Source organism: Hippopotamus amphibius, chromosome 2, assembly GCF_030028045.1.
Source record: "Hippopotamus amphibius kiboko isolate mHipAmp2 chromosome 2, mHipAmp2.hap2, whole genome shotgun sequence".
Classification (NCBI taxonomy): domain Eukaryota; kingdom Metazoa; phylum Chordata; class Mammalia; order Artiodactyla; family Hippopotamidae; genus Hippopotamus; species Hippopotamus amphibius.
This window is the reverse complement of record NC_080187.1, coordinates 113,662,575-113,687,510: the sequence shown is the minus strand read 5'-3', so window position 1 is coordinate 113,687,510 and position 24,936 is coordinate 113,662,575. Positions and strand designations below refer to the sequence as shown.

The 24,936-nt window shown below is 39.0% G+C and overlaps 1 protein-coding gene across 1 annotated transcript in view; it reads left to right on the top strand.

Annotated features, from left to right (window-relative positions):
- The window catches only part of SPIN1 (spindlin 1), a 76,839-nt gene that overhangs the window by 34,169 nt on the left and 17,734 nt on the right, over nucleotides 1-24,936 (top strand). The window contains 1 exon segment of the mRNA XM_057721654.1: nucleotides 17,292-17,340. Within this exon segment, the coding sequence (XP_057577637.1) occupies nucleotides 17,292-17,340 (49 nt within the window).

Here is a 24,936-nt window from a genome sequence, read left to right as displayed (position 1 = left end):
TTGTGTTGTTTATTTTTTCCAGCTTTATTGAGATACGATTGACATATAACATTGTGTAAGTTTAAGGTATACACCTATTGATTTGATACACTTATAAATTGCAAAATGATTCCCACCATAGTGTTAGCTAACATCCCCATCACATAACATATACCTTTATTTTTATGGAGAGATCACTTAAGATTTACTCTCTTAGCAACTTGGAAGTATGTAATACAGTATTATTTTTTTAAGCTCTTTATTGGAATATAATTGCTTTACACTCTTGCACCAGCTTATGAGATACACCAAAGTGAATCAGCTGTATTTAACACATCCCCATATCCCCTCCCTCCCGCGACTTCCCCCCACCCTCCCCGTCCCGGCCCTCTAAGGCATCACCCATCATCGAGTTGATCTCTCTTTGTTATACAGCAACTTCCCACTAGTTATCTATTTTACAGTTGGTAGTATATATATGTGTATGCTACTCTCTCACTTCGTCCCAGTCTCCCCTTTGCCCCCTGCCCCCACAACTCCGTGTCCTCCAGTGCATTCTCTGCATCCTTATTCTTCACCTGTCACTGGGTTCATCAGTATGTTTTTTTTTTTAGATTCCATATGTATGAGTTAGCATGAAATATTTGTTTTTCTCTTTCTGGCTTACTTCACTCTGTATGACAGACTCTAGGGCTATCCACTTCATTACATATAGCTCCATCTCATTCCTTTTTATAGCTGAGTAATATTCCATTATATATATATGCCACATATTCTTTATCCATTCATTTGTTGATGGGCATTTAGGTTGCTTCCATGTCCTGGCTATTGTAAATAGTGCTGCAGTATACATTACGGTACATGTTTCTTTTGGGATTATGGTTTTCTCTGAGTATATGCCCAGTAGTGGGATTACTGGATCATATGGTAGTTCTGTTTTTAGTTTTTTAAGGAACTTCCAAACTGTTTTCCATAGTGGCTGTACCAGCTTACATTCCCACCAACAGTGCAGGAGAGTTCCCTTTTCTCCACACCCTCTCCAACATTTGTTGTTTCTAGATGTTTTGATGATGGCCATTCTGACCGGTGTGAGGTGATACCTCATTGTGGCTTTGACTTGCATTTCTCTAATGATTAGTGATGTTGAGCATCTTTTCATGTGTTTGTTGGCCATCTGTATGTCTCCTTTGGAGAAATGTCTATTTAGGTCTTCCGCCCATGTGTGGATTGGGTTATTTGCTTTTTTGGTATGAAGCTGCATGAGCTGCTTGTATATTTTGGAGGTTAACCCTTTGTCCATTGTTTCGTAGGCAACTATTTTTTCCCATTCTGAGGGTTGCCTTCTAGTCTTGTTTATGGTTTCTTTCACTGTGCAAAAGCTTTTAAGTTTCATGAGGTCCCATTTGTTTATTCTTGATTTTATTTCCATGATTCTAGGAGGTGGGTCAAAAAGGATCTTGCTTTGATATATGTCATAGAGTGTTCTGCCTATGTTTTCCTCAAGGAATTTTATACTGTCTGGCCTTACATTTAGGACTTTAGTCCATTTTGAGTTTATTTTTGTGTGTGGTGTTAGGAAGTGTTCTAATTTCATTCTTGTACGTGTAACTGTCCAATTTTCCCAGCATCACTTATTGAAGAGGCTGTCTTTTCTCCATTGTATTTTCTTGCCTCCTTTGTCAAAGATAAGGTGCCCCTATGTGTATGGGTTTATCTCTGGGCTCTTTATTGTGTTCCATTGATGTATATTTCTGTTTTTGTGCCAGTAGCATACTGTCTTGATCACTATGGCCTTGTAGTATAGTTTGAAGTCAGGGAGCCTGATTCCTCCAGCTCTGTCTTTCCTTCTCAAGATTGCTTTGGCTATTCGGGGCCTTTTGCATTTCCATTCAAATTGTAAAATTTCTTGTTCTAGTTCTGTGAAAAATGCTATTGGTAGTTTTATAGGGATTGTGTTGAATCTGTGAATTGCTTTGGGTGGGATAGTCATTTTCACAATGTTGATTCTTCCAATCCAAGAACATGGTGTGTCCCTCCATCTGTTTGTGTCGTCTTTGATTTCTTTCATCAGTGTCATATTTTTCTGCATACAGGTCTTTTGCCTCTTTAGGCAGGTTTATTCCTAAGCATTTTATGCTTTTTGTTGCAATGATGAATGGGAGAGTTTCCTTAATTTCTCTTTCTGCTCTTTCGTTGTTAATGTATAGGAATGCAGGCAATTTCTATGCATTAATTTTGTATCCTGCTACTTTACTAAATTCATCAATTAGTTCTAGCAGTTTTCTGGTATATCTTAAGTGTTTTCTATGTATAATAACATGTCATCTGCAAAGAGTGACAGTTTTACTTTTTCTTTTCCAATTTGGGTTCCTTTTATTCCGTTTTCTTCTCTGATTGCTGTGGCTAAAACTTCCAAAACTGTGTTGAATAATCGTGGCGAGAGTGGGCACCCTTGTCTTATTCCTGTCCTTAGAGGGAATGCTTTCAGTTTTTCACCATTTAGAATGATGTTGGCTGTTGGTTTGTCATATATGGCTTTTATTATGTTGAGGTAATTTCCTTCTGTGCCCACTTTCTGGAGAGTTTTTATCATAAATGGGTGTTGAACTTTGTCAAAAGCTTTTTCTGCATCTATTGAGATGATCATATGGTTTTTATCCTTCAGTTTGTTAATATGATGTATCACATTGATTGATTTGCATATATTGAAGAATCCTTGCCTTCCAGGGTTAAACCCCACTTGATCATGGTGTATGATCTTTTTAATGTGTTGTTGGATTCTGTTTGCTAATATTTTGTTGAGGATTTTTGCATCTATATTCATCAGTGATATTGGCCTGTAATTTTCTTTTTTTGTGACATCTTTTTGTGGCTTTGGTGTCAGGGTGATGGTGGCCTTCTAGAATGAGTTTGGGAGTGTTCCTCCTTCTGCTATATTTTGGAAGAGTGAGAAGACTGCGTGTTGGCTCTTCTCTAAATGTTTGATAGAATTCGCCTGTGAAGCCATCCAGCCCCGGGCTTTTGTTTGTTGGGAGATTTTTAATAACAGTCTCAACTTCAGTGCTTATGATTGGTATGTTCATATTTTCTATTTCTTCCTGGTTCAGTCTTGGAAGATTGTACTTTTCTAAGAATGTATCCATTTCTTCCAGGTCATCCAGTTTATTGGCGCATAGTTGCTTGTGGTAGTCTCTCATGATCTTTTTTATTTCTGTGGTTGTCTGTTGTTACTTCTCCTTTTTCATTTCCAGTGCTGTTGATTTGCGTCTTCCTTTTTTTTGCTGATGAGTCTGGCTAATGGTTTATCAATTTTATTTATCTTCACAAAGAACCAGCTTTTAGTTTTATTTATCTTTGCTATTGTTTCTTTCATTTCTTTTTCGTTTGTTTCTGATTTGATTTTTATGATTTCTTTCCTTCTGCTCACTTTGGGGTTTTTTTGTTCTTTCTGTAATTGTTTTAGGTGTAAGGTTAGGTTGTTTATTCAAAATTTTTCTTGTTTTTTGAGGTAGGATTGTATTGCTATAAACTTCCCGCTTAGAACTGCTTTTGCTGCGTCCCATAGGTTTTGGGTCGTGTTTTCATTGTCATTTGTTTCTAGGTATTTTTTGATTTCCTCTTTGATTTCTGCAGTGACTTCTTGGTTGCTTAATAGCATATTGTTTAGCCTCCATGTGTTTGTATTTTTTACAGTTTTTTTCCTGTAATTGATATTTAGTCTCATGGTGTTGTGGTCAAGAAGATACTTGATATGATTTCACTTTTCTTGAATTTACTGAGACTTGATTTATGCCCCAAGATGTGATCTATCCTGGAGAATGTTCCGTGTGCACTTGAGAAGAAAGTGTATTCTGTTGTTTTTGGATGGAATGTCCTATAAATATCAGTTAAGTGAAGATGGTCTAATGTCTTATTTAGAACTTGTGTTTTCTTATTTATTTCCTGTTTAAATAATCTGTCCATTGGTGTTAGTGGGGTGTGAATGCCTCCTACTATTGTGTTACTGTTGATTTCCCCTTTTATGACTTAGCATTTGCCTTATGTACTGAGGTGCTCCTATGTTGGGTGCATAGATATTTAAATTGTTACATCTTCTTCTTGGATTAATCCCTTGATCATTATGTAATGTCCTTCCTTGTCTCTTGTAATAGTTTTCACTTTAAGGTCTAATTTGTCTGATATGAGTATTGCTACTCCAGCTTTCTTTTGACTTCCATTTGCATGGAATTTCTTTTTCCATCCCCTTATTTTCAGTCTGTATGTGTCCCTAGGTCTGAAGTGAGTTTCTTGTAGACAGCATACATAAATAGAGGTCTTGTTTTTGTGTCCATTCAGGCAGTCTGTGTCTTTTGGTTGGCGCATTTAATCCATTTGCATTTAATGTAATTATTGATGCGTATGTTCCTATTACCATGTTTTTAATTGTTTTGGCTGTGTTTTTGTGGGTGTTTTCCTTGTATTTCCTGCCTGGAGGAGTTCCTTTAGAAGTTGTTGTAAGGCTGGTTTGGTGGTGCTGAATTCTCTTAACTTTTGCTTATTTGTAAAACTTTTGATTTCTCCATCAAATCTGAATGAGATTATTGCTGGGTAGAGTATTCTTGGTTGTAGGTTTTTCTCTTTCAAGACTTTTAATTATCTCTTGCCACTCCCTTCTGGCCTGCAGATTTTCTGCAGAGAGATCAGCTGTTATCTTTATGGGTTTTCCCTTATATGTTATTTGTTGCTTTTCTCTTACTGCATTTAATATTTTTTCTTTGTGTTTAATTTTCGTTAGTTTGATTAATATGTGCCTTGGTGTGTTTCTCCTTGGGTTTATTCTGTATGGGACTCTCTGTGCTTCTTGGACTTGGTTTACTATTTCCTTTCCCATTTGGGAGGAGTTTTCCACCATAATTTCCTCAAGTATTTTCTCAGACCCTTTCTTTTTTTCTTCTTCTTCTGGGACACCTATGATTTGAATGTTGGGACGCTTAATATTATCCCCAAGGTCTCTGAGACTGTCTTCCATTCTTTTTATTCTTTTTTCTTTTTCCTGCTCTGTGGCAGTTATTTTCCCCATTCTATCTTCCAGCTCACTTACTCGTTCTTCTGCCTCAGGTATTCTGTTTATACCTTGTAGAGTATTTTTAATTTCAGTTATTGCATTGTTCATTACTATTTGTTTGTTCTTTAGTTCTCCTAGGTCCTTATCAAATGTTTCTTATATTTTCTCTATTTTGTTTTTTGAGATTTTGGATCATCTTTACTATCATTACTCTGAATTCTTTTTCAGGCAGTTTGCCAATTTCTTCTTCATTTATTTGGTCTTGTGGGTTTTTATCATGTTCCTTTGCCTGCAAGGTGTTTCTTTGTTTTCTCATCTTGTCTAATTTATAGTATTTGCTGTCTCCTTTCCCTATACTGCCTAGTAGAAATTCCCCTTATCTCTGTTCTGTTTGCTTGAGGTGTCAAGCACTGGAGCTTCCTGGCCTTTGGTTGGATTTGGAGCTTGGTGTTGAGAATGAGAACTCTGGGGGAGCATTTGCTAATTAATGTTCCATAGGGTCAGGAGTTCTCTGGTGGTCCAGTGTCCTGGACTGTGCTCTGCTGTGTCAGAGGTCCAGGTTTGACCCCTGGCTGGGGCACCAAGACTCTGGGAGCTGCACAGCATGGAGAAAAAGGAGGTAGAAGGAGAGCAGAAGAAAAAAGGGAAGAAGGGGAAAGGACAGACAGATCCCCAAGAGTGGTGGTAAAAGCAACTCTAATCAGTCAAAATCACACAAGGAGATGTGCACACTTGCACTTGCAAAAAGAGAAGAGAAAAAGACACCAAAGAGAAGAGAAAAAGAGGGAGCAAAGAAAAGAAAGAAGAGAGTACTCATAATAATGGCAAAAGCAGACCCACATACAAACATATACAGTAAAAATTTAACTAACAAATACCTAAAACCAGAAACAAGACAGACATACCAAGAAGTCCTCCAGTACTTCTAAGTAGGGCTCTGCACCTGCTGTGGAAAGGACTGTGGAGAGCTCAGACTGTGATCTGGTATTAGTCCTGTATGTATTTGTCTCTACAGTCCCCAGTTGTCCTCTATGTCTACAGTCTGTATTGTAGAAACACTCGTCTATTCAGGTGATCCACAGATACAGGTTCTATCAAGCCTGTTGTGGGCATTAAATCTGCTCCTCCTCCAGCTGTTTCTCTTTCTCTTCTTTGGTGCTACAGTCCTCGGGGATCAGTTTTGGTTTTGGTCCCTACTTTGTGTGTGGGTTGCTCTCAGGAGTTGGTTCTCTGCCCAGGCAAGAGGGGGCAAAAGAGGGTGATTTTGGCTCATTTGCAACTTCAGCTCTGGGGTTAGGGAGGGAAGTGGCAGTCTACCTGAGATCTGCGGGAGTGCTTGCAGCAGCAGAGGTCAGCGTGAGCCTGAGGTGTGCTGTGCATTCTCCCAGGGAAGTTGATCCTGATTGCAGGACCCTTGGTGTTGGTAAGCTTCCCCTGGTGATGGGAGGGTGTGGCCAATAACTTGCCTTACACACAGGACCCTTAGTGGCAGCAGGTGGGCAGGCAGTGGGCCCAGCTGTGCATGGCGGGGGAGGGGAGCAGAGCAGTGTGCATGTTGGGGGGGGGGTGGGTTGTGCAGGACCTGGGCTTTTCAGTGTAGCAGCTGAGGGTGGTGCAGCTTTGCAGCCTGTGAGTTCGTGGAGAGGGAATTTCCTCCCAAGCTCTCTGAAACAAAAGTCCTCTGCCTCTCCATCTGGCCCAGGATTTTCCCCAAACTCCCTCCTAGCTTGCTGGTGCGTCTGCCCCCCAGGCTGTTCTCATGCAGCCAGCCCCAGCTCTCTCCCTGGTGTCTGTTCTCTGAAGCCCAGGCCTCGGTGCCCAGCCCCCACTGCTGCCTTGGGTGAGCAGATTAGCTTCTCTGGCTTGGGAATGCTGCCTGACGCCTCTGTGCGGGGATCCCTCCGCTCTGCCCTTGGCAGACCTGCTATTATTCTCTTCTGGGGTCTCTGAGGTTCCCCCCTGTCCTTCCCCGCCAGTGAGGGGGCTCCCCACTGTGTGGGAGCTTTCCCCACCTCACCGCTCGCTCCCTGAGGGTCTCCTCAGGATTCTTTGTCTCTCTTTTTCCCTTCTTTCCTTTGCGCTACCCAGTTGCGTAGAAATTCTCTTGCCTTTTTGGCGGTATGAGGTCTCCTGCTGGCATTTGGAAGGTGTTCTCCAGGAGCCACTCCCCAGATAGATGTATTTTTGATGTATTTGTGGGGAGAAAGGTGATCTCTGTGTCCTACTTCTCCGCCATCTTTTTCAGTCTCAGATTGGTGTTATGCATTTGTTTTCTCCATGTCTTTTCGTGGCTTGATAGCTCTTTTTTTTTTTTTCCAGTACTGGGTAATTTTATTGTCTGGATATGGTACTGATTATTTATTTGTTCACCTAATGAAGAACATCTTGTTGATTGCTTCCATGTTTTGGCAGTTTGTGGATAAAGCTCCTATTGAACATCCATTCGCAAGCTTTTACGTGGACATAAGTTTTTACCTCTTTTGGGTAAATGCCAGGGAAGATTATTGCTGGATCATATGGTAAGAGTTTTGTAAGAAACTCCCAAATTTGCATTCCTACCAGCAGTGAATGAGAATTCCAGTTGCTTCACATCTTCTCCAGCATCTGGTGTTGTCAATACGTATTTTGAATTTTCACCATTCTAATTGGTGTGCTAGTGGTATCTCATTGTTTTGAGTTTGTATGTCCCTGATGACATATAATATAGAGCATCTTTTCAAATGTTTATTTGCCATCTTTGTATCTTCTTTAGTGAGGTGTATGTTAAGGTTTTTGGTTCAGTTTTTTAAAGGTTGTTTAATCAGTTTGTTTTCTTATTCCTGAATTTTAAAATCTTAAAATTTTCTGTGTATATTATGGATAACAGTAGTTCATAAAATTTTCTGTGTATATTATGGATAACAGTAGTTCATCAGATATGTCTTTTGCAAATATTTTCTTATTGTCTTAATAGTGTCTTTCACACAGCAAAATTTTTAAATTTTAATTAAATAAAACTTATCAGTTGTTTCTTTCATGGATTGTGCCTTTGGCATTGTATCTAAAAGGTCCTCAACAGAACCAAGGTTACCTAGATTTTCTCCTATGTAACCTTTTAGGAATTTTGTAGTTTATAGTTTCTTGTTTTACATTTAGGCCAACATTCTGTTTTAAGTTCATTTTTGTGATGGATATAAATGTCTAAATTCATTTTTTATACATTCTTATTTATTTATTTATTTTTGGCTGTGTCGGGTCTTCATTGCTGCACACGGGCTTTCTCTAGTTGCAGTGAGCGGGGGCTACTCTGTGTTGTGGTGCACGGGCTTCTCTGGTTGTGGAGCATAGGCTCTAGGCGAGTGAGCTTCAGTGCTTGTGGCATGAGGGCCCTAGAACATGGGGGCTTCAGTAGTTGCAGCACATGGGCTTTGTGACATACGGGCTTAGTTGTTCCCACAGCACGTGGGATCTTCCCAGACCAGGGGTCGAACCCATGTTGCCTGCATTGGCAAGCGGATTCTTAACCACTGTGCCACCAGGGAAGTCACTAATCATTTTTCTTCATGTGTATGTCCAGTTGTTGCAGCACCATTTGTTGAAATCACTGTCTTTTCTCCAATGTATTTCCTTTGTTCATTTGTCAAAGAACAGTTGACTGCATTTATGGGGGGCTACTTATGGGCTCTGTATTCTCTTCTGTTGATCTCTTTGTTCATTCTTTCACCAATAGCACACTGTCATGATTAGTGTAGCTGTATAGCAAGTCTTGAAGTCAGATAATGTCAGTCCTCCAAGGCTTTTTGTGTCTTCTCCATATAAACTTTAGAATCAGTTTGTTGATATCCACAAAATAACTTGCTAGGATTTTGATTGGGATTGCATTCAATCTATTGATCAAGTTGGAAAGAGCTGACGTCTTGGCAGTAGTGAGTCTTCCTATCCATGGACAAGGAATGGGTCCATTTATATGGTTCTTTAGTTTCTTTCATCAGAGTTTTGTAGTTTACCTCATATATATCTTGTATATGTGATCAGGAGTGATACCTCCTCTTTCATTTTTCACATTAGTGATTTGTATCTTCTTTTATTGTTAATTGTCACAGCTAGAGATTTGTAAACTTGACCTTTTCAAAGAACCAGCTTTTGATTTTGTTGATGTTTCTCTGTTGATTTTCTAATTTAAATTTTGTTGATTTCTGTTCTAAGTTTTATAATGTCTGCTTACTTTGCATTTAATTTGCTCTTTTTCTGTTTCCTAAATTGGAAGCTTAGATTTTTTTTGTTTAGATCTTTCCTCTTTTCCGATATATATATTCAGTGCTATAAATTTCCCTTTAAGCACTGCTTTGTCTGAATCCCACACATTTTAGTAAATTGTATTTTCATTTTCATTTAGTTCAAATATTTTTTGTCTTGAAATTTCTTCTTTGAACCATGTGTTTAGAAGTGTGTTGTTTAATATCCAATTATTTTGGGATTTTCCAGCTATCTTTCCATTATTGAATCTACTTTAATCTCATTGTGGTCTGAGAATATTTCTATTCTTCTAAATTTGTTACGATATGTTTGATGGTCCAGAATATGGTCCCTCTAGAAGAATGCTCCAAGGGATCTTGAGAAGAAGGTGTATTCTGCTGTTGGATGAAGTAGTCTATACACGTCAGTGATCCAGTTGGTTAATGGTGGTGTTGGGTTCAACTGTGTCTTTCCTGATTTTCTGACTGCTGGAGGTGTCCATTTCTGATAGGGGTATTGAAGTGTTTCCAACTTTGATAGTGGATTCACCTATTTCTCCTTGTAGTTCCATCAGTTTTTGCCTCAGCTAGTTTGATGCTCTGTTTTTTAGGTGCGTACACGTTAAGGATTGTTATGACTTCTTGGAGAATTGACACCTTTATCATTATGTAATGCTTTTCTTTATCCCTGATGACTTTCTTTGCTCTGAAATCTCTCTCAGAAATTAATATAGCTACTCCTGCTTTCTTTTGATCATTGTGTACCTTGGTATGTCTTTCTCCATCCCTTTACTCTAAGTGTATCTTTGTTATAAAAGTGGACTTCTTATAGACAACATACAGTATGGTATTGTTTTTTGATTCATTATGACAGTCTTTTTTTATTGGGGTGCTTAGACCATTGGTATTTAAGGTGATTATTGGATTAATATCTGCCATATTTGTTAATATTTTCTATTCTTTGCCCTTGTTCATTGTTCATATTTTTGTCTTCTACTCTTTTTCTGGCTTTTATGGTTTTAATTGAGCATTGTGCGTGATTCCATTTTCTTGCTTTTCTTAGTGTATCAGTTATACTTTTTAAAAACTTTTTTAGCTCTGGAGTGTGCAATATACATTTACAACTAATCCTGGTACACTGTCAGATAACATGGTAGAGCTTCACTGGTAGTGGGAATATCTTATAACATTAAAGTATTCTATTGATAATTCTTCTCCTCCAGTCCTTTGTATTATTTCTGTTTTTCACTTATACGTAAGCTATAATTATCTAGTACATTGTTGCTAATATTACTCTGAACAAATGTTATCAATTCAGAGTGAGAAAAATAAAAGTTTTTATATTACCTTCACTTATTCCATCTCTAATGTTCTTTATGTAGATCTGAGTTTCTGACCTATATTATTTTGCTTCTGTGAATAACTTAACATTTCTTGGAGGGCAGCTCTACGGGCAACAAATTCCCTCAACTCTTGTTTGTTTGATCAAGTCTGTTTCTCCCTCACTTTTGAAGGATACTTTTGCAGAATATAAAATTCTAGTGTTTTTTTTTTCTTTTTTTCCCCAGTGTGTTAAATATTTCACTCTATTCTCTTTTTGCTTCCATGCTTTCTTAGGAGAAGTAGGATGTAATTCTTAACTTTGCTCCTCTGTATTTAAGGTGTTGTTTTTGTTGTTGTTTTTGTTTTTTAGTTTTTTTGTTTTTACTCTGTCTTCTTACGAGGTTTTCTCTTTATCTTTGATTTTTCTGCAGTTTGAATATGAAAAGCCTATGTAGGTTTTGTTTTTGTGTCCTTGGCACTTCTGTTTGTTGTTCTCTGAGCTTCCTTGTCTGTGGTTTGGTTTCATTAATTTGGGGGAGACTCATTATTATTTCAAGTATTTTTTTCTGTTACTCTATTTCTTGTCTTTCTGATATTCTTGTTATACATAAAGTACACCTTTTGTTGTTATCCAGCAGTTCTTGAATATTCTGTTTTGTCTTTTTTCCCATCTTTATCTTTTTTTTCTCTTTACTTTTCAGTTTTGGAAGTTTCTTTTGACATACTTCAAACTCAGAAGTTGTTTCCTCAGCTGAGTGTACTTGGTCTACTAATGAGTCTGTCAAAGGCATTCTACATTTCTGTTTTGGTATTTTTGATCTCTGCCATGTCTTTTTGACTTTTTTCTTGTAATTTCCATTTCTCTGCTTATATTACTCATTTGTTCTTGCTTGTTATTTACTTTTTTCATTAGAGCCTGTTGGAAGGTGGAGATATTGAATGATATCCTCTGTACTAAGAAGGAGCTTTGAGACCAAAAAGTTTGAAGTGGGCATAAAGTACAATTATGAAGTTTATTGTGGGGTGATTTATACCCACACAGGATCAGCCGGACGACCATCATAGGCATTTGCAGCTGCACTCCATACTGCGCAAAGGGGTACAGGGGGATTTAAAGGAGCCAAAGCTAAAAACAGAATCTGATTACTAAGGGAGAAGCACACCTACACAGATAGGACTGGGCTTTTTCCTCGCCCTTCAGGTGTCTCATGTCCACTATCCATCTGCATCAGCAAAAGACATTCTTCCAGTTTTCATATCAGATGAAGGCGAGTAAAAGTTAATAGGAAACTTAACTGGCTTGGGTGTAGCTCTTGTGAGTAAGCTAAAGCTCAGTCATGCAGGAAAGGGAGAAGGGGGTGGGACTGCGGGCCTAAGGTGGAGCTGACAAAAAGGAGTCTGTGTGGTTCAGGCATGCAGAGCTTAAATTCTCAGTTGGATAATTCCAGCATCACTGCCATATCTAAGTCTGGTTCTGATATTTGCTTTGTCTCTTCAAACTGTGTTTTTTTCCTTTTTAACGTGCCTCACAGTTTTTTGATGAAAACCAGACATAATATTCTGGGTAAAAGGAGCTTTGGTAAATAAGCCTTAAGTGATATGGTGGTATGATGTGGGAGGGAGAGCTACACTGTGTAGTTCTGTGATGAGGTGTCAGCCTTCAGTGAGTCTGCAACCACTGGGCTGTGACCCTCACTTGTGCCTTTCAGTTTCTTCCCCTCTTGTGTCCTACAGGGTGGTTAGGGGGCTGAGCTTTGAAATTCCTATCGCACCAGAGGACAACTAGAGAGAGTTGGAGTTGGGTATTTCCCTTCCCTCAGGTCACTTAAGCCCTGGTACTGTGTAAGGCTCTGATGAATAGTTTCTCTCAAGGGCAGGCCATGGTAAGAACAGAATACTTTGGTGTATTTGAAAAGGGTATTTCTCCCTTCCCTCTGCTGAAAGCAAAAAGGGGTTTCTCTCTGATCTTCACTGTGAGAACCTGATGGTGCTTCTGGAGATAAAACTTAAAAAATGTGGAGCCCCTTCCCTACCCTGGAGTCTTTATTTCTCAGACGTGTCCACACCGAGCCTCTGGCAGTTCGTCAGATACCTTTCAGGTTTTGCTGCTCAGGTACTGGTTCCTGCAGCGGGTTCTGCTGCCATGGATTGTGGTTCTCTGTATCTGCTTGTCTGTGTCTCCCATTTTGGGGCAACGATTTTCCTTGTGACCTCACTTCTCTCGCCAGTCTAAGAAGAGTTGTTGATTTTTCGGCTTGTTCACCCCTTCTTAGGACAGAGTGATAACTTCTAAACTCCTAGCATGCCAGACTGGAAACAGGAACGTCCTCTCTTTTTAATTTTCAAGAGCTCTTGTTTTCCCTTTTTATAGCTACTTGTTCCTATTTTATTGACTGTAGTATCTTCAGTTTTCCTGAGGATACCCGTTCTTTTATTTAATCTTTGTAGTTCTTGGAACTAGAAACAGTGCTGCCTTTTTTTTTTTTTCCAATTATTTTGTTTATTGGCTGCATTGGGTCTTTGTTGCTGCACATGGGCTTTCTTTAGTTGCTATGAGTGGGGGCTACTCTTCATTGTGGTGTGCAGGCTCCTCATTGTAGTGGCATCCCTTGTTGAGAAGCATGGGCTCTAGGCATGTGGGCTTCAATAGTTGTGGCTCACAGGCTCTAGAGCACAGGCTCAATAGTTGTGGCGCACAGACTTAATTGCTCTGTGGCATGTGGAATCATCCCAGAGCAGGGCTCGAACCCATGTCCCCTGCATTGGCAGGCAGATTCTTAACCACTGTGCCACCTAGGAAGTCCAGTGCTGCTTGTTTTTATCTTTCTCATACCACTGGGGTTTTTTGTTTTGTTTTGTTTTTTGTTGTTGTGTGGTTTTGTTTTTTGTGTTTTTTTGCATGACTATTGATCATTATCCATTCATACTTAAGAATTAAGGATTAGTTATGAATAGCTTACCTTTTCTTGAGTGATCAATAGATTGTTTCTGTCACAGTACTCATCTAAATGGGAAAGTCAGCTTTGTGGGGAATGTGGTGTGGAGCCTGATAAGTGTCTAGGATGCAGGGAGGGGCATGGTTGTTAGGCCGGGGGTGTACCAAATTCTGAAGTCAGCTGCCCTTTCCTTGTATAGTTAGTGTGGAAGGGAGGGAGGGGATCCTGACACCTGGTACAATTTCAGTAGACCCTGATCGAATCCTGTATTTTTTCATGTCTTGTTTTGTATTTTTTATATCTTTATGCTCATCTACCGTAAGCCTAGGGATGTTCCAGTGATGCTTCGGATAGATTTGCTCTCTGTTCAGTTTGTGTCTTATCTTCACCTATGAGCTGCCCACCTCATTCACGTATGCTGGGTGAAAGTGGGGGAGAATGGCTCTCCAGGCCATCAGGGTCATGTCCTGCTGTTTTTTGTGGGGTTTTTTTTTTTTTTTTTTTTTACTTTTTTCTTTTTAAAATAAACTTTATTTATTTATTTATTTATTTATTTATTTATTGGCTGCATTGGGTCTTCGTTGCGTGTGGGCTTTCTCTAGTTTTGGCGAGTTGGAGCTACTCTTCGTTGTGGTGTGTGGGCTTCGCATTGCGGTGGCTTCTCTTGTTGCAGAGCACAGGCTCTAGGCATGTGGGCTTCAGTAGTTGTGGCATGTTGGCTCAATAGTTGTGGCTCACGGGCTCTAGAGTGCAGGCTCAGTGATTGTGGTGCACAGGCTTACTTGTTCTGTGGCACATGGGATCTTCCTGGACCAGGAATCGAACCTGTGTCCCCTGCATTGACAGGCAGATTCTTAACCATAGCGCCACCAGGGAAGTCCCTGTCCTGCTGTTTTTATTATGAAGTAGAATGGACAATCTTCCACAGGCCAATTGACCATATATCTTTTTTTTAATTTAACTTTTTAGAATTGTAGATGTATTGTAAGTATAGAAATTTATGTTTAAAACATGCATGTCTTAATGTAAGGCCAAGGAGAGAGAACTTGGGAGATAACTCAGAAGCCTTCTTCCTCCACCCAGGTGGATCTTGTTACTTACTGTGAATTTTGATCAATATAGTAAGCACTGCTTTTGCAGCATTCCACAGATATTAATAGATTGTGTTTTCATTTTTTTATTCAGAATATTTGAATTTTCATTGTGATTTTGTATTTGAACCATGAAGTTTTAGAAGGTGGTAGTTTAATTTTCAAATACTGGGGTGTTTCCAAATATCTTGTTATTTATTTCTAATTTAATTCTGATGTGGTCAGAGGACATACTTTGTATAATTTCCAGCTATTTTAAGTGTATTGAGGGTTTTGTATTCTGAGTGGCATATGGTGCATCTGGGTTAACATCCCATGTGAACTTGGAAAAAGTGTTTATTTTGGCATTATCAGATTGGCGTTCTGTAAATATCAACTAAGCCTAATTGGCTGTTTGTGATGTTCAGGTCTTCATATCCTTTCTGATATTCCTACCTGCTTGTTACATCAGTTACTGAGAAGTGTTCATATTTTTAAATATAATTATGTCAGTTTTTCTTGTCAATTCTGTCAGTTTTTGCTTTATATATTTCAGTATTCTGTAATTAGATTCATATACATTTAAGATTGTTATGGCTTTCTCTTTTTTGTTTTGTTTTTTGGCCGCACCCACACAGCTTGTGGGATCTTCATTCCCTGACCAGGGATTGAACCCAGACCTTTGGCAGTGAGAGCTCAGAGTCCTAACCACTGGACTACCAGGGAACTACCTGTTACTGCTTCTTGATTGACCCTTTCGTCATTTTGGAATGTCCTTTTTGATCCGTGATAACTTTGTCCTAAAGTTAATTTGTCTGATGTTAATGATTGTCTCCTCCTCCTTTATATGGTCTCTTAATCGATGCATTTAGACATGTTTGATGAAATTATCAGTATTGTTGGGGTTGGAGAGATTTTTGCTGCTTATAGTTTTGTTTATCTTAAGCAGCACCTTAAGGATTTATTCCTCTGTTTTCTGGCTTATGTTGTTTCAGACAAGAAATCTGCAGCCAGTATTTTGTTTCCCTAAATTTAAGGTGTCTTTTATTCTTTGGCTGCTTAAAAATATTATGTCACTGGCTTTCAGAAATTTGATTAGGATGCGCCTTGGTGTGGTTTTTTCCTTTGTTTTATCTTACTTTTGCTTCATTGAGCTTGTTGGCTCTGTGGTTGTGTACTTATCACATCTGGGAAACTTTCTGTCATTATTTTTGTCAGACTTTTTCTTCCTTCACCCCTCTATCCTCTCTTTCTTGGAGTCCGTTTCATTTGTGTTGGGCCAGTTGATATTGTCCTACTAGTCACCGAGGCTGTTTGTTTCCCCCAATTTCTTCCTTTGTGTTCCATTTTGGATATGTTGGAATGCCTTACATTCACTGACCTTTTTATCTGTGGGGTCTAACCTGCTGTTAATCACATCCAGTAATTTTTTTATTTTTATTTTTTGCATTTTTGGATCATGTATTTCCACCAGTTTCATTTATTTCTTTTCTCCACCCCACCCCCCCACCCCACCCCCAGTATTTTTCTGTTTTAAGTGTTTATGTCTTCTTTAACTCTTTGAGCATAGTTGTTATTTTAACATCTTAGCCTGCTAATTACATCGTTTTGGTTGTAACCCGCTTGGTTATGGAGTTATAGTCTGCCACTTTTCCACAGGTTTAGTAATTTTAGTTGGAGTGTTGCACATTTGAAGTGTGTTGTGGAGTGTTGGGTTTTATTGATGTTCTTTGGTGAGTATTGGAGTTTGTTTTGGCAAACAGGTGCTAGAATGGGTCTGTAGCAGCTTTTATTCTTAGGGCTGCTTCATCCTTCCTACTAAGGGATTATCTTTTTATGGTTTTTACTGATGACCCTATGTGTTCAAAGACGTGGCTAGATGGACTTTGAACAACTCCCATGCATTTGCAGGTTAGTATCTAGCCAAAGACTTAAGACCACCCCTTGCCTTCCAGATGTTTGGAGCCCCCTCAGATCTTTCTCCTTGCCAGCGCTCAGATCCACAACTCCCAGCCACCTCACCCTCCCCAGCTCCCATCTGACTGTCAGTGTAGCAGAACCACAGTGTTGTTGGTTTCGCCTTCATGTGCCATCGTCCTCAAATTGTTCTCGGGATGTGCTCAGTTGGTGTGGGGGCCCCTGCGTGGGCTTTCTGCTCCTGGTTCCATAGTCCTCTGCTGCCTGTTGTTCCAATGTCTGGTTCCAGATGTTTCATATCTCTTGTCCTGTTTTCTAGTTGTTTGTGGCAGGAAGACAAGTTCTGTACCTTTTAGTACTTTATGACTAGGGTTGTCATTTTTTTTGTTGTTGTGGTTTTTGTCCATGTGATTTTGATTTTGTGTTTTATGGCCAATTTAGGGGGTAAACTGCTTTTCCTGTCATTTTATCTTCCCACAACCCCTTATATCTCCTATTTCAAAGATAAGTAAACAAATGGTTTTCTTACATGTTGGCTGTTTGTGGGTTTTTTTGTTCTTTCGTTCATTTGTTTGTTTGTTTGTTTTTTGGCCGCACCTTGTGGCTTGTGGGATCCTAGTTCCCCAACCCAGAATTGAACCTGGACATTCGGCAGTGAAAGCAGAGTCCTAACCACTAGACCCCCAGGGAATTCCCTTGTGGTTTATTTTAGCTTCATGCTTTATATAGCAGTTTTTCATAAGTTAACTTTTTCTGAGTTTGAACTATTTTCTTATTCAGGTTTCATTTATACTCAATTCTCTTTTAGGCCATGCTGGTGTATCTGCAAGCATGATGAAGAAACGGACATCCCACAAGTAAGCAATTCTGAAACTTGCCTTTATAGATAGCAAACTGTGGCCTTTGGTTACATGGGATATGAGGTCATCCGTGTGAGGCCCTCTCCCTGTATGCAGAGGTTTTCCTTCAGAGCAGCCTGCCTCATGTAGAGCCTTGCTGCATGCTGAGGTAGTGGTGTGCTGTCTACTCCTTGTGCATTGAGGACCTGGCTAGCACTCTGCCAGGCACACTCACTTCTTTATAAGATTTTCACATGAATGAGGAGCTTGTAATTTAGAGAAAGCATATGTATGTTGAGAGAGAATTTTAAGTGAGAAATGTGTTATAAATCCTAAATTCTATAGGTACTAGAGTGTAGAAGCAACTTTTTTCCTCCCTGAAATCTTTTTTTGTGTGTAATATAGTTATGTCCAAAAAGAAAATTAAAATAACAATATCCACGGGTACTGTATTATATTTAATAGATTTTACAAGTAACCACCAGTACTGGTGATGGCTACTGACCATGGATGAATCTAACAAATCAGTTCTGATTGTATGAGTCTTAATCATAGATTGTTAAATATGGGAGACCCTCCTTGACCCTAGCATCTCCCAGGACCCTCATTATAGCAATTATTTTCAAATTATTCATATTGAAATGTTTGTGCCTGTTGGTCACCACACTGTAGTGGTCAAAGAGTGTGAGCCCTCTGGGCTTTTGTGGAAGATCTGGATGAGTAAAGGTGCTTTTCATTAATTTTTGGTGATTAAACCAAACATATCTCTATTTAAATGAGTACTTGGATATGTAAGGTAAATATTTGTGATATTCAGCTTAAGAAATGATTTAGAAAGTAAAAATATGAAGATAAGGCAGATTTGAGGTTTAATGAAGCATTTCTCGAATTTTGTTTGCCCATCATATTCACAGTTCTGCCATATCCAGTAGTCTGATAATTTATGTAATGTATCTCCACTCATTATCATATCATTACCATACATGGTAAACCACCTCTTGGCACAAATAGAAGGTAATGAAAGAAAACTTAAATGCAGTGGGAAACAAAAGCAAATTACACGTTAACTTTGCAAAACCAGAACTGTTCATCTTTTCCCCCCAAAACACAAGGCATAAATACCTGCCTATTTCAGTTTTTGAAATTCATATGTGTACAGCTAAAAGGATTCTCATCCTGTATATTCCATGATGCAGGGAATTTGATCTAGTGCTTTAATATGAGGTGTGCTTGTCTCACTTAAAGAGTAGAAGTTTTGAACATAGCAAAAGGGAGAAGTTGAAAGGAAAAGTTGTCAAATCATTTTCCTATTTTTTCTGACCTTAATGCAAATTTGAAGGTGGGTGGGGTGGAAAAAAACTGAAACAAAAGTTTCCACATATCACAAATGAAAGCTGTTAATAGTTGTCCTTGGAGGGGGTAAGTGGGGACGATGGCTGGTGGAGAGGCTGGCGTTGGAGTGGAAAGGCCCACTGGCTCAGCTGTGGGCCTTACCAGGGTCTTTCATATGCCTGGCACTCAGCTTAACTCATTTAAAGTCATGATGTTGGACTAGAACAACGAGGTTTTTGGCTTTTTATTATAGAATCCTTTCTACAGATGAAGTGTTTATAGTAAACAAATATAGGAAAGCAGAACTGGAGCCTCACTCTCCTTGCCTGCCTCCACTGTGGCTCTCCAGAGAGTAAGGCACTCAGGACTCCTCTTGTGCAGCCACTGACCTGTGGTCATGCCTCCTCTTGCTTCCTGTGTTAGTACAGGGGGACTGAGCATTAATAACTCCGTGTACATCTAGGTGCCTCTGCTTGCTTGAGAGAGAGTCACAGGAACGCCCAGGAGACAAATGCTGGCAGAGCCATCGTCCTGAGAACGGCACCTCCTATCCTTGTGGGTGCTAGGGGATTCGGGTAATTGCATCTAAAGTGCTTGGAGAGGTGCCTCTGCATCCAGAAACATTGTGTAGCTGAGTCTTGTTCTCACTTTTTAAAGTAAATAGAAACATACTTTTGCACTTCTTGTGGGCCAGGGTCCTTGGTGTGTTTGGGGGACAATCTGGTGGACAAGCCTTTCCTGGCTTCCCAGGAGGTTGTTTGGGAAATCTGCATTGAAGGTACATCTTGAAGGGAAATGTAGTTGGGGGACATGTAAGGTGAATTTAGCTATAGTGATTGTTTGTTTTACTTTTCAAATGTAAATCCGGCTCTTTTTCTTCCTTAATTTAAACAGTAGATAGGTTTACATTTCAGGGTACTGTTGGAAGGTATGGCTGGACTTTGGTATATTTCCCACTAATATACATTTAGAAAATTGAGGGAGCTATTATACACTAAACTGAGGATTTCCAGGGAATGTTTTCCTTTCATTTTATAAGACATCAATACTAGTCACTGACCAAGACTGTCACTGTGCTGCTCCTCCTCCTCGCGTCTCTGGTGTGTAGTCTCATTTAGTATTTATTCATGGCATCCCTGTCGAGAGAGTCTAGATAAAAGATGAAAGGTCTTTCAACACAGATTTTCTTTAAATTGGGGTATAGATGATTTATATTATATGTTTTAGGTGTACAACATAATGATTCATAGGTTTTAAAGATTATACTCCGTTTATAGTTATTATAAAATATTGGCTGTATTCCCTGTGCTGTACAATATATCCTTATAGCTTATGTATTTTATGCATAGTAGTTTGTACCTCTTAATCTCCTGTCCCTATTTTATCCGTGCACCCCCGCCCCCGCTACTGGTAACCACTAGTTTGTTTTCAGGAATTCTTTTCTTGATGACAAATAATTGGAATGGTACTTTCAGAACTTTTTATTGAGCAAAGTACAAGAGTGTTTTCTGCACTCTGTTTACCTTTTTGGAAACATGGGTGTATAGAAATTAGTGTTTGTTCTGGATCAGCTCTACTACCAAAGATACGGTGCCTCGGTCAGCAGCAGCAGCAGCAGTAGCAGCAGCAGCCCTTGGAAGCTTGTTAGAAAGTCTTTGGTCCCTTTCCAGACCTGCAGAATGGAGCCCAGAGTGTCTGGGGCAGGGCTTGGGTATCTCTTTTCAGAAGCTCTGTAGGTGATTCAGAGCATGCCAGAGTTTGAGAAGCAGTGACCTAAACCATTATCAGAACTGATATCCTAAAGCACATCAGATAACTAAGTCAAGTTGTTTGGAAATTAGTACACAAAATTATAGCAGTGAAAGGTGATTGGATGCTATGTACTTGGTCACCGTTTTCTCCCATTGAAACTATAAGAAAAGCTATTTATAGTTTCTGGTGATAAAGAAACAAGGAAAGTTACAGATGTTAATTCTTGTTTCTCTACTTTTATCCTTGAACTGTTTGGATCTTGACACAGTGCAGCCCTTTATTTACCCTTAGCTATAGAATTCCATATGTGCTCAGTTGAATGAAGTGTCTTGGTATTTGTTTACATGATAGTTAAGAACATTTTAGACATTTTTTCCCAAGAAAATACCAGAGACTGAGGCTGTTAAAAATAATGTATCCAGGAAAACATAAGGCGAAATCACCATAGTCAAGGAACTCTTATTTTAAATTAAATTAGTTGCTTTAAATTGTTAATCTTGCTTCCCTGTTTGTACTGCTCTTATTATTTTTGGCCACTGTCGCCTTGCGGCATGTGGGATCCTAGTTCCCTGATTGGGAATCAAACCCACACCCCCTGCAGTGGAAGTGCAGAGTGTCAACCACTGGACCACCAGGGAACTCCCATCCATTCATTCTTTCTTGCCTCTGTCTTTTCAAATTAAGTTGTTTATTAAATAAATTGGGCAGAAATTGTATCTATATTAGAACTCCCTTTAATTCTTCCTTTAGAACTAGTGAAATTATGTTCTAAAAGTAGAATTACCCTTGACTAGAAAAAGGCAACAAATAAAATTTGGAATTGATAACACTAATATGTGTAAATCTTTTTATATATAGTTTCTTGCAGAATTAGGACATCCATTGCATTAACTTAAGAGTAATTGAAAATTGTTTTATCTGCCTGTAAAAGTAAAATACTTAAGTCATAGAAAAATTTGAAAACACAGGTAAATTCAGAGGAAGACAACTTAATTATCTTTAATGTCATCATCCAGAGTTTATAATTTAATGTGTGTTTTTAAAAGTTTTTCTCTGCATATCTGTATGGATAATTGTGTGTGTGTATGTGCACGCATGTGTGTAGTGGTCCTACTGTGTGCCCAGCCATGCACTGTACTAAGTGCTTTAGAAGCATTATTTATTCTTTGTGACCACTCTGTGAGGGTTGTATGTACTGAGTTGAACATTGTCCTCCAAAATTCATGTCCACCTGGGAACTGACTGTAATCTTGTTTGGATATAGGGTCTTTGCAGATGTGATCAAGTTAAGATGAGGTCATACTGGGTTAGGGAGGTCCCCCAATCTAACGACTGATGTCTTTATAAGAAGAGGAAAGCTAGGACACAGACCTATAGGGGAAAAGGCTGTGTGAAGACAGAGATTGGAGTGATGTGTCTACAAGCCAAGAAATAAAATGTCTTTATATTTTTTCTGTGTTTTTAATAGCTATGTAGTTATGTAATCATATAGGTGTACTATTACTTATTGAATCAGTGAGACCTATTGAGCATCTTTTATTTCCAGTTTTCCCTGGTATGAACACCTTTCAGAACATCACTGTAGCTGTAACTTTGTGCTTGTCCACTGTTTTCTTTTGATAAACTCCTAGACATGGAATCACTGGGACAATGGATTGCCAGATTGTTCACTAGGAGGGTTGTGTTTATGAGCAGATCAAAAAATAGTACTTCACTAATTTGCATTTAAATTTGCGTTAAACTTATAGTTTTTGTTATTGGTATAGAAAGATCATTCTAACAGCAGACCAGAACACTGAAAAAATCTCTGCAAGATATCAGCAGATGGGAGTAGATTTATATAAAAATTAAGCTAAGCCAAGGAACTCTCAACCACTTTGAGCTGCAAAGGAAGACCTCCAAAAAGTTGAAAAGGTTGAATGTTCAAACTAGACCCCTAGAATCTGTCTGGGCCAGGGAGAGCAAAGGCTGGCTGCAGTCACCTGAGTCACTGTGGGTGAGAAACGAGATGCATTAGGCAGTAGATGCTCACCTTTATCTCCCTCGACTTGAAGTTTCCACTCAGTTTCGGCTGCTCCGCAGTTCCCTGGATCCTGGCTGCTTTATCAGAACCTGTACTTAATACTCAGACACCAGGGACCCTGGCTTGGCCTGAAGAAATACATCTCAGCTACAGATACCACTTAATCTTTCCTTGCATCTGAAATGTGAACACCAAGAATCATCAGGCACCTGAGGAATACTGACGCACCAAAGGAAATCTTACATAGAACAGGACAGCTAACCAGGAATCTACAAGTGTGAAGAAAGTTGCTATTCAGGCGGCGGCAGCAGACTCAACGAAGACAAGGCTGAACCCAGAAGTTCATAAGGAATAAGGAAAAATAAAAATTATCCGCAAATATCAGAAGGTGTGTTCATTAAAAAAAAATCATTCAAGATAAAGAAATAATCAGTTCATAGAAATTAAAAATATTATGTAAAATATTCAATAGATAGGCTGAAATCCAAGCCTGTTTTACCTAACTTAAGAGACTAGTGAGGGATAATTAGAAACACATGTCACAAGTCCTGGTGACACTTCAGAACCCAGTAACAAAATTCTAAAAGCAGCTTGAAAAGGAAGACAGGTTGCCCTCAAAGGAGCAAGGATCAGATTGGCATCTGTTATCTGTATGTAACTCTGGAAGACAGAAGACAATGAAAATACCTTTTTGTAGTAAAGGTACTGAGGGGAAGGTGAATTTGAGCCTGCCTGTATACCTAGGCAAGTCAGGGGTGGAGAACAAAATGATATTTTGAAGCTTGCAAGAATTTGGAGTTTGTATTTGTGAACCCTCTCTGACTCACTGGAGGACATGCCTAGAAAGACCAAATATATTGGGTTGGCCAAAATATATTAGGTTTACGGAAAAACTGGAACAAACTTTTTGGCCAAGCCAATACATGAGGAGAAAAACAAATAAAATGTTGCAAAAATTTGTCACAAAAAGCAGCAAAAATCCTCCTTGTTTACTTCTAAATAAGGAAATTTTTTTAAAAATGATTTTTAAGATAGTAGGAAGATAAAGAAAGATTGAATTTCAGCAGTGTGGTGAAAGTGGCCAGGAAGGGGTTACTAGGTGCTAAGGTGTTTGTTTTTAAATTTTTTCCTTCTTTTACTCAGAATTTTTTTTTATTATTTTTAGTCTTGCTTGGGTCAGGGAAAGGAAAGTATAGGTTTTGATTAATTGTGGATTTTAGTAGAAAATTGTAAGCTTAAATAGGATATTTATTTATTTTTATTTTTTTGGCCATGCTGTGGAGCTTGTGGTAAGTTCCCTGACCAGGGATCAAACCTGCACCTCTTGGGAGTGAAAGCGTGGAGTCCTAACCACTGGACTGCCAGGGAATTTAAATAGGATATTTAGAAAGTTAGAGGTAATTGCTGTAAGGCTAGAAATAAGATCTGTAGCTTCCTACAACTTCCCTTAGAAGCTTTATTTGGTGTAAAGAAACCTTGCTCACCCTAGCTCTATAAATAGAAGAAGAAAGGGGTGAGGAAATGAGATGAAGCATTGCAAACAGAAACATAAAGCAAAATGTTAGAATAGTTCAGGCATATTATTTACCACAGCAAAAGTTAATGATTAAAGAAAGTGAAGGAATAAAGTCCATGCAAAAAGGAGGGATTGTGTTTCTTCAGAATTAAAGGATTATAGGAGCCACTTTGAATAGGGTTGCTTGCTGGCTGGATTTGGGTCCCTTGTGTTGTTCAGAAGAGAGAGGAGAGCTGTGTGTACTACCACTGGAGGTGATCAGCATGAAAACTGCTTGTTCTGCCATGTGATTAAAGAGCGTCAAGCGTCTCCCTCTTCAGAAGCAGCTGTAGGTTACAGAAGAATGCCACTAATGAGTGTAGAAACGATGAGTGACTGAACTAGGAGATCACTGCTCTGAGTCCTCCAGTTGCCCTTTTCTGCTGTCAAAGGTTTTGTTGAGAATCATGGTAGTAGAAAATTTCGTGCCTCTGAATCTAGGGTAGAACCTTTTCTGTTTGTAGTCAGTGTTTTCCAGAGAAGCAGCACCAATAATGTGTGCATAGAGAGATTGGAGATCCAGGGAAGAGCTGATACTGCTGCTTGAGTCTGAAGGCAGAATTGCCTCTGTGTGGGAAGAACATTCTTTCTTAATACCCTCAACTGATTGGATGAGGCTCACCTATGTTATGGAAGGCAATCTGTCTGCTGATTTACATGTTAGTTTCATGTAGAAAAAGACCTTCACAGAAAACATTTAGACTAATGTTTGACTAGATACCTGGGTACTGTGGCCCAGCCAACTTGACACATTAAAATTAACCATCACACTGGTGAAGATGCTGTATTTGCTTATAATTTTAGTAGCAATAATGGAATGTCTTTGTGAATTACAAAATGGTGCATATGACTGAATTCTTTCTTCAGTGAGTTTTGGGAACCAACCTCTGCCTTTGCTGTGAAGAAAGCCTGATCCTATACACAGGATGAATCACAAGGACTTTTGCCTAAA